At 45.2% G+C, this 10711-nt stretch overlaps 1 protein-coding gene across 1 annotated transcript in view; it reads left to right on the top strand.

The window, feature by feature from the left end:
• Window positions 1-255: 255 nt before the first annotated feature.
• LOC126272674 (tafazzin) overlaps window positions 256-10711 on the top strand; it is a 36790-nt gene continuing 26334 nt past the window's right edge. Inside the window, exons 1-2 of the mRNA XM_049975694.1 lie at window positions 256-751; window positions 1191-1319. Of these exons, the coding sequence (XP_049831651.1) occupies window positions 637-751; window positions 1191-1319 (244 nt within the window). The 5' untranslated portion in view covers window positions 256-636. The remainder of the gene's footprint in view (window positions 752-1190; window positions 1320-10711) is intronic.

Raw genomic sequence — 10711 nt, 5'->3', positions numbered from 1 at the left:
ATATTTTCACATCTCGGTCACACACTGCGATCACTTCTCAACCACGCGTACTCACATCCAAACGAGTTCTACAGGTGCTCCTTTGACGCAAATCATCGCTGCCGCGCTCACCAGACGGGAATATGCAACGCTATCTATGATGCTGAAGTGGAAGCTCTTCGAGCACACGGAGTAAATCAGGCTAGCCAACTGGTCGACGAGTTTGAGTTTAAAAACAGATGAACAACTTTGTTTACAGTTAGACCAGCAATCAGAGAGACTGATCAATAAACAGCCTTGTATAAATACATAGTATTACTTGACACTTCGCTCTCTGTATTTATAGGTTACTAATAAACTACTGGTGTTTGGCATATTGGTTAATTTGTCTTCAGTGATGCTTTTCGAAAACCAGTATGGTGCCCCTTTGAGGAAATATTGTTGTTTTGTTGCCTTAAATGATTGGACAATAAACATTTCGTGAAGCGTATTGGGTGCAACTCCGAAGTGTGTAGAGCAATCCATCGCAATGTACGCAGTGATACCACAGTCTCGTACGTCGCTAACTTGCAGCTTCAGATGATCTTTGGTATTGTAATGTATTGGACTATTGGATGATGATAATGTGTTTTGGATGTGAACAAAGTGTTAGGGAGGATGTGTTGTGATGTAGATTGGGTATTTCCAGCATTAAGGAAACCTTCTCGTCTGTGGAATGTTGCTAGTACGGTCACACTTTCTGCTGTTGGAATGTTTAGTAAATTAATTACAGGTTAGTTTCACCAGAAGCAATAACATGACTATGTTTTTTGTAGTCATCACTATGAATAAAAGTGGACATTTACGTCGTGGTGACAGATTGGTATATAATAATTGTACTTTAAAAGTGAGAATGTTTTGTGAACGTTGCATATGTGGATTTGTAACATCGTGGACTGTCAAGACTGTCAGAACAAGTTGTACATAAACTATGACCCATGGGCCGTTTCTGGGACTGTAACATATCTTTTTTTTTTATTTTCATCCAAAGTAGTTGTTCTGTGTGCTCTTAATTCGAAATTATTATTGCGTATACTGTTAATTCATTAAGTATGAAGGTATTCTACGTTCACTATTTGTTACAGCATTTTATGCCTGTAGTATAAGATAATAAACAACTAAGTACTGCAGTTACACCATAGCTTATGTAATCAGTCTGATGATATTTTCAGAATGGCTGAACACCACAAAGGTCTACAACCGTGACATCTTGATTCACGCACTAGAGAACAGACCACCCACTGTACCACTGATAACAGTTTCAAATCACCATTCCTGCTTTGATGATCCAGGCTTATGGGGTGCGTATAGTCTTTAAAATAATTCTTTTTCAAAAATATTCATGTTTGTTTATATCAAAAAATGCATTGACTAAAAAAACTGTGCATCCTTTTGATCACTCTCGGAAAATCTTCTCATACTTCATATATGTCATGTATGAGGTAGGCTATGCACACTTGCTAGGAAATGTTGGCCTTTAGACTTCTATGAACCCGATAACCATCCTTCGTTTAGATTTTTTGCTGTGTACTGTAGTGATGTTTCATGTGTATCCAATGAATCATACAAGTTGCTTCATCAGCTACCTCCACATGTTAATACTGGTGCAGTTGAGTATAATATGCATTTTCCACAAAAGGTTTGTCAGTCGCATAATATTATGCCTTTAAATTTTCACGGTCATTATAACGCTATGGAAAGCTATGAATTCTATTGGCACTCTCAGTTGCATTGTGTGCTGTTGTTTTAAATATACTCTAATAAATTAACTCATTAGCAATCTAGAAAGTGTGTTAAGTTATGCTTTATGCAGTTCTTTCCTGAGTTCTACCTCTTGAAGTTAATTTAAAACTCAGAGCTTTTGCAATTAAACAAATAGTCCCACAGAGTGAACCATAGTTTCAAAAAATAAAGGAAGATTGTAAGCTGCTTATTCAAGAAAAGAATGACTGTATTATTGTAACAGGCTAAAAGGCAAGTTTATGAATGTGATTTGCTATTTTGTTGTTTGATTCCTGACTGATATCTTAATTTTTGACAAGTTGTTATTTGATCTTTTTGCTTCATTTGATCTATTGCTTCCAAAATATGTAGCATCTTCTGGCCAGAGGGAAGTTATTGTTTTAATGCAGAATGGAAGTGGTACTCTTTGTGGCTTTAGTAATATGAGTTTTACTCTTACATTTTCATGATAAATTGTGTGAACTTTTGAGTAGGGTACAATTAGTCTTTAGGACAGGATTCAAAATTAATATATTGATTGAAAACACTTAGGACTATTTCATTCACAGGAATACATTGATAAAAATTACAGAGGATGCAAAAGAAAGTAAGCAATTTCAACTACTCAGATCTCTATACCTATCACCCATGCATTTCTTTGTATGAGGTTATGGAACCAACTTTGTGTATGGGTCTTAAAAATAGTTTCACAATCCTAAATACACATTTTTTATGAACTTCCATTTGTGACTCCACAAGTATCAAAATGTACAATGTGAAATGAATTATCACTCCATGTAACCGAGGAGAGTAAAATATAACAGTCATAAAGTAGTAGCTGTTGTTGTTCTGGTCTTCAGTCTACAGACTGGTTTGATGCAGCTCTCTATGCTACTCCATCCTGTGTAAGCTTCCTTATCTCCAAGTAACTACTGCATCGTACATCCTTCTGAATCTGCTTAGTGTACGCATCTCTTGGCCTCCCCCTATGATTTTTACCCTCCAGTACTTAATTGCGATCCCTTGATGCCTTAGAACATGTATGACCACCCAATCCTTTCTTCTGGTCAAGTTGAACCACAAATTCCTCTCTCCCCAATGCTATTAAGTACTTCCTCATTAGTTATGTGCTCTACCCATCTAATCCTCAGCATTCTTCTTTAGCACCACATTTCGAAAGCTTCTATTCTCTACTTGTCTAAGCTGTTTATTGTCCATGTTTCACATCCATACATGGCTACACTCCATACAAAAATATGTAGAAAAGACTCTCCGACACTTAAATCTATACTCAATGTTAACAAATTTCTCTTCTTCAGAAACACTTTTCTTGCCATTGCTAGTCTAAATTTTATATCCTCCCTACTTCAACCATCATCAGTTATTTTGCTCCCCAAATAGCAAAACTCATGTACTACTTTAAGTGTCTCATTTCCTAATCTAATTCCCTCAGCATCACACGATTTAATTTGACTACATTCCATTATCCTCGTTTTGCTTTTGTTTATGTTCACCTTATATCCTCCTTTCAAGACACTGTCCATTCCATTCAACTGCTCTTCCAAGTCCTTTGCTGTCTCTGACAGAATTACAATGCCATCGGCGAACCTCAAAGTTTTTATTTCTTCTCCATGGATTTTAATACTTACTCCATATTTCTCTTTTGTTTCATTTACTGCTTGCTCAATATACAGATTGAATAACATCAGGGATAGACTACAACCCTGTCTCAATCCCTTCCCAACCACTGCTTCCCTTTCTTGCCCCTTGACTCTTATAAGTGGCACCTGGTTTCTGTACAAATTGTAAATAGCCTTTTGCTCCCTGTGTTTGACACCTGTCACCTTCAGAATTTGAAAGAGACTATTTCAGGCAACATTGTCAAAAGCTTTCTCGTAAGTCTACCAATTGTAGGAACATAGGTTTGCCTTTCCTTAACCTGTCTTCTAAGTCGTAGGGTATTTGCCTCAAGAGTTCCAACTTTCCTGTGGAATGTGAACTGATCTTCCCCAAGTTTTCTATTCATTTGTAAAACATTTGTCAGTATTTTGCAGCCATGACTTATTAAGTCAATAGTTCAATAATTTTCACACCTGCTTTCTTTGGGATTGGAATTATTATATTCTCCTTGAAGTCTGAGGGTATTTCACCTGTCTCATACATCTTGCTCGCCAGATGGTAGAGTTTTTTCGGGGCTGGCTCTCCCAAGGCCGTCAGTAGTTCTAATGGAATGTTGTCTATCCTCGAGGCCTTGTTTTGACCTAGGTCTTTCAGTGTTCTGTCAAATTCTTCATCCAGTATCATATCTCCCATTTCATCTTCTATGTCCTCTTCCATTTCCATAATATTGTCCTAAAGTACACTGCCCTTCTATAGACCCCCTATATATTCCTTCCACCTTTCTGCTTTCCCTTCTTTGCTTAGAACTTGTTTTGAATCTGAGCTCTTGATATTCATACAAGTGTTTTTCTTTTTTCCAAAGGTCTCTCTAATGTTCCTGTAGGCAGTATCTATCTTACCCCCTAGTGATATATGCCTCAACATCCTTGCATTTGTCCTCTAGCTGCCCCTGCTTAGCCATTTTGCACCTCCTGTCAATCTCATTTTTGAGACATTTGTATCCCTTTTTGCTTGCTTCATGTACTGCATTTTTGTATTTCCTCCTTTCAACGAAATTCAATATCTCTTCTGTTACGAAAGGATTTCTACTAGCTCTCGTATTTTTACCTACTGGATCCTCTGCGGGCTTCACTATTTCATCTCTCAGAGCTACCCATTCTTCTTGTACTGTTTTTCTTTTTCCTGTTGCTGTCAATCGTTCCCTAACGCTCTCTGGAACTATCTGAGGGGATTGGGTGATAGTTGTAGGTAAACAACTAGTATTCTCTCATATGACAATTTATTAGCACTTCACGTCTACACAGATACAAGTCCATGAGGCTAACTCCCTGTTAGCAGAAAACATCTTCCAAAACTCTCCATCTCAAAGATAGCACACTTACACTCTTTACAAATATCGATATTTACGGTGCTGCACGCCACATAGCTCCCCCCCGCGCAGTATGGAGTACGTCCCTGTGAATGGGGGGAGGGGGGTGAGAAGTTAGGAAGGCAACATACAGTTCTTCAGCGTCAGGCGGAAGCGGTCGACTGGTAGGAGACCGGGGGGTGAAACCCGGTACGTCGACGGCAAAATCAGCAAGCGAAGCCGGCGGCCGAAGACGACGTCCTGTCCTGGAGTGTAGGTGTAGCACTTCGTCTGCAGGCAGGCGGAGAATCACCTTGCCAGAAGGCCTAACAAAGGCACGCAAATTGCCACACGCAGCACTTGTGCTTAATTTAAAGCCACGCACCACACGAGTTTCTGCACTTCCTCCCACAATTTTGTCACACGAGAGTAACACACACGCCTTATCACCATCAACAACAACAGATAATTTACGTATGTCATCAGGATGTACATGTGTTGTGAATTCTTGGGTGGCACCTGTACGAGCCAGGGGGGGGCGGCAGGGAGGTGTGGGGAAGCCATGGCAGGGAGAAGCGTTTGCGGAGAGGGGTGTGGCACTGGACTGCGCAGGCGACAACCTCGGGTGATCAACTGACGGCCGAGGGAGTGTGGCCGAAGGCAACGAGGAGCCCACCTGGATTGAACGGCGTGACCAAGAGCTGTCACACGAAGGTGGTGACACAATGGTAGAATCCAAGTGGTTGGCAGCTCGACTGCGAGGGCTGGGAGGAGTGAAGCCTCGAAAAGTTTGGCCACTCGAATTAGATGAGAGCGGAGAAGAAGCATTGCTCGGCAAAGAAGCCCGCTGTGGAGAATCAGTACCCGAATGTATGGTATGAGAAGATGAGTGGCCACTTGAAGTAGGACTGGAAGAGATAGGGGCCGAATCAGGGGGGTCCACCTGAGGCTCAATGAAAGCTGGTTTCACTCGGTTGAGTGAGACCGTGGTTACAGAGTCTTTTATGAGGAGGTCCATGTTATTCCCGGAGCGTTTGACAACCTTGTAAGGACCTGTGTAGGGTGACTGAAGTGGGGCTTTGATTGAGTCATCTCTGAGAAACACATACCCACAAGAGTCTAGAGTGCGTGGTATGTACACGCGCGGAGGTGTATGACTAGCCAGAAGTGGCGGCTGAAGTTTGCTGCAGTGCAAGCGCACTCGCTCGAGAAGTGAATGGAGTTCGGAGGGCCGAGGAAGTGGGGTGGGAGCGACTAATTCTCCAGGCAAAACCACCGGTTGGCCATACACAAACTCAGCTACGGAACCCTTGAGATCTTCCTTGAAAGTCGCACGAAGGCCAAGAAGCACCAAGGGCAGTGCTTCTGTCCATAGTGAGTCATGACAACGCAAGGCAGACTTTAAGGTACGATGCCATCGCTCGACAAGCCCATTGCTTTGGGGGTGGTATGCAGAAGTATGAATTTTGACAATACCACACATTTTACATAAATCGGAGAAAACTGAAGACTCAAATTGCTGTCCCTGGTCAGTAGTGAGGTAAACAGGTGAGCCAAATCTAGAGATCCACGAATCTAAGAATGCTCGGCTTATTGTCTCAGAGGTAATGTTTGGAATAGGCACGGCCTCAGCCCACCGAGTCATCCTGTCAATGGCTGTAAACAAGTAACGGAAACCCTCGGAGGGGGGCAAAGGTCCTACGAGGTCCACATGAACATGATGAAACCGGCCTGGCAGTTGGGCAAAACAGCCAAGGGAAGGGGAAGTGTGCCTGGAAACTTTGTTCTGTTGACACAACAAGCATGTCCGGGCCCAAGACTGACAGTTGCGGCGCATGTCTCTCCAAACAAACCGTTCAGATACCAGATGGGTGGAAGCTTTGACACCGGGGTGTGCTAATGTGTGTAATTTGTCAAAGACCTGGAGCTGAAGGGGCTTAGGAATGAACGGCCGCAACGTACCAGTCAATTCATCACACCACACTAATTCAGGTATGCCGGGGAAAGTAGAGCGTACCGGTTTGAGAGAGGAGCTGTGGTCCGAAATCAACTGCATGGTATCAGGGTCCGCCGGTTGCAACCGAGATAGGTCTGTTAAGTCAATTAAGGTTGTGACAGCACCTACACGCGAGAGAAAATCAGCAACCACATTGTCCGCTCCTCGGATGTAGCGAATGTCATTTGTAAATTGCAAGATGTAGTCGATGTGACGAAAGCGTCGTGGGGGCGGATCAGACGAAGGATTTTTTATCGCAGGAACCAACGGCTTGTGATCAGTGATCACATAGAAATCTCGTCCCTCAACATCAGTTCTGAAGTGTTTTATGGCCTCGTACACTGCAAATAATTCTCTGTCGAATGCTGAGTATTTCTTCTGTGCAGTGTTTAACTTTTTTGAGAAAAACTGCAGGGGTGTCGTAACATCATTGTATGTCTGACTCAGTACTGCGCCGACAGCACTGTCACTAGTGTCAGTAGTGATAAACATTGTCGCGTCCACACGTGGGTGAGCAATAGTGACAGCGGAGGCCAACAGCTGTTTGAGTTCGTTAAATGCCTTGTCCATGTCTGGTGTCCATGGGACCTGGCGGGTGCCGGAAGTTTGTGAGCCTGCGAGTGCATCTGTGAGAGGTGCCTGCACCGCAGAAGCAGCTGGCAAATGTTTACGGTAATAATTAACTGTTCCGATGAACCTGCGTAATTCCCTATAGGTCTGGGGGCGTGGCATCTCAAGAACAGGCTTGATCTTGTCCTGCGGTGGTGTCAGACCGTCCGACGACACAACATAACTTAGGAATGTGACGGATGACTGGTGCAATTGAGTCTTTTTATTGTTCAGTTCTATACCAGCAGCTGCTAACGTGTCTGTCACGACTTGAACACGCTCCTTACTCTGTTCCAAAGTATGAGCAAAAACCAATATGTCGTCCATGTATACGAAACAAAAGTCTAAATTGGATAAGGTTTGATTGATGAAACGCTGCCACGTTTGGGGGGCGTTTTTCAACCCAAACGGCATAAATTTGTATTGAAACAACCCGAAGGGAGTGGTTATGGCAGTCTTTTCAATATCCTCCGGAGCCATGGGGATCTGATGAAGTGCGTGCTTGCAGTCCAAAACAGAGAAGTACTCTGCACCTGCGAGCGCATGATTGAAGTCCGCAATATGTGGGACCGGGTATTTATCAATGGTGTTGCGGGCATTTAAACGCCTATAGTCTCCGACCATACGCCAAGTACCGTCTTTCTTTTGATCAAACAAGATAGCACTAGCCCAGCAACCGGAAGAAGGTTCAATTATTCCCTTTTGTAATAAATCATCTAATTTTTCTTTTGCAATTTTCATAAATTCCGGCTTGAGGCGAGGTGGGCGTTGCGATATGGGCGGCCCAGCGGTTAGACGTAACCGGTGAACTGTGCCATTAGTGACTACTGCAATACGTGGCGCGGCAAAACAGTCAGATGTCCGTGAAGCGGAGCAGGCGGTGGCAGGCAAGCAAAGCTGAGGCGTGCCAATCGCTCGAAGGCTGCGTAGCGAACGCACGCATGTTAACCTGGGCGAGGTTGGTACACTGGTTTTTGGTAGCGGGCCGTGCCGCTACGCGCGCTGTAGGCCCGAGTGGGTGTGGCCTAACAGCAGACGGCTGTATTTCATTGCCACGGGCTTGGGAGGTTAATTGTTCATTCGAAATGCATGGAACATGAGCACACAGGCATACACTGTCATTAAAAGGGGGAATGCTGACACAGTTTGCAGAGTTCAGAACATTGTCATTAATGTGTGCGGGCACGGGAACACCAGATTGGCACGGACTAACCTTGTCTGTAGCCGACGAGTCGTCCGCTTGTAGTGACGCGAGGCGTTGTTGTGTGGAGGTCAACTCGTGATGTATGTCGCGGGGATGCAACAGCATTTCCCTACGTTCCATCCGCAAGTTCGAAGACTCGGCGCACTCCGCTAGCCACTCGTTTGTCCAAGATAGGTTTGGGCACTTCTTAGCCCAGCGCACATGTTTGGTGTTAGCCGAACTGTCACTCGGCGGAGCGAAAGGAATATGTTTGTTCAGTGGGGGGTAAAACACAGTATTTTTCACAAAATCTAGTGACAACTGATAGTGCCTGAGGAAATCGATTCCGAGAATAGGTTCTTCAACTGTTGACTCTAAAAACGTCCACTTCAGCTTGCACTCGGGCGAAAGTTTCACTGTATACAGTGTAGAAACCAAACACTGTAAGGTAGACAAGTTCACTGCACGAAGTACTGTTTTGTGCGGTTGCACTTTATTGGTCGCTAGGCGAGCCGGTAGCAAAGAGACATCTGCGCCAGTGTCTACCAGAAACCGTACACCCGATTGTAAATCTCGGACATAGACTCGACCACACTTACTGTTCCCCCCAGGGGGCTCGCGGTCCTTTCGTGAGTACGTGCGTGGCGAGCACGGGGCCCCGAGCTATTGCAGCCTTCCTTCTTTTTCCGGGCTGCATTTCCTTTCCCTTCCCCTCCTTTCCTGTCCTTCATCCTTTCCTCCGACCTCTCCTCTCCCTCTCTTGGTGTCCCTACTTATGGTGTCCTTCCTTATGTTGGCCCTGCTATTCTCCTGGTTCTGTTGACCTTGCAATTCGGCCTTGTTCTGTAATTCCTTCATCCTTTTGGTATTCTCTGGTCCCCTCTGGGGTTTGACCTCCATCACTAAATTTTCTTCCGTAGTGTGAGCCATTTGGGGAAGAGCACCTTACCTAGTGTCTCCGGCGTGTGCCATCATCATTGATTCCATCGTTTCCTTTACGTCGTTGTTTGACGCTAGGGTCCATAGCCAGCACGGTAGCCAGCCCGTGTGGTGGGGTCGCTATGTACCCTTTTGGTTGAGCCCCCTGAAAACACAGGGATCACACGTCTGATACCTGAGCTGTGACCTCCTCATGTAAGCCTAGGAGTGGTTGCTTGTCGTCCTGGAGCATCGGAACTCCCAGCAATGGCCGCCGTGCCAGACGGCCCTTGCTGTGGCTGGGTGGCGCCCATGAGGAGAGCCCCTGATCGGAGTGGGTGGTATCAGGGCGGACACTATGCTCATGAAACGCATAAGAGTCCACAACTCTGGCCGTTCTCCGGCCGTCTCTTTGACTGGAAAAGATTCTTCACGTGCTGCTTCCTCTGCCCCTTCCGCCTTCCCTTCCGTGGCTACCCCCTGGGAGGAGGGCCAGGCTCGTCGGCTGGGGGCGAAACCTTTCCCTCGCTATCTGGTTTGCTCCAGAACTGATGGGGATACTTCTACTCATACGAAACCTATGTTTTTTGTTGAACACATCGAAGACAAGTTTGGCGAGGTGGACTCTATCAGCAAGATGCGGTCTGGGTCGCTGTTGATTAAAACCGCTTCAGCTACCCAGTCTGCAGCTCTCCGTGCCTGTACCCATCTTGGTACGATTCCTGTGTCAATTACCCCACACCAGTCCTTGAACATGGTGCAAGGTGTAATTTTCCATAGAGACCTCCTCCTTCAATCTGATGAGGAACTTCGGGACAATCTAAGCCGGCGGGGGGTTCACTTTGTTCGGCGGGTTCAGAGGGGTCCGAAGGACAACCGCGTTGACACTGGTGCCTTTATCTTGGCCTTTGAAGGGGACACCCTCCCTGAGAAGGTCAAGATTATGGTCTATCGGTGTGACGTGAAGCCATACATCCCACCACCTATGCGATGTTTCAAGTGTTTGCGTTTTGGCCACATGTCTTCGCGCTGTTCGCAGGCCCCCCTCTGTGGTGACTGTGGACATCCGTTCCATGAGGGAAGTTCCTGTGTTCCCCCTCCTGTGTGCGTAAATTGTCGTGGAAATCATTCTTCACGGTCACTGGATTGCCCAGTGTATCAGAAAGAGAAAAAGATACAGGAGTATAAGACTCTTGATCGTCTCACCTATACCGAGGCCCGTAAAAAGTATACACGCCTTCATCCAGTGACCCTGACAACTAGTTATGCTTCAGCAGTATCTTCACCCCCTCCTCCT

The sequence above is a fragment of the Schistocerca gregaria genome, chromosome 5 (assembly GCF_023897955.1).
Source record: "Schistocerca gregaria isolate iqSchGreg1 chromosome 5, iqSchGreg1.2, whole genome shotgun sequence".
NCBI classification, from domain to species: Eukaryota; Metazoa; Arthropoda; class Insecta; order Orthoptera; family Acrididae; genus Schistocerca; species Schistocerca gregaria.
Note: the sequence above shows the minus strand (reverse complement) of the source record. Positions and strands in the feature narration are given on the sequence as shown.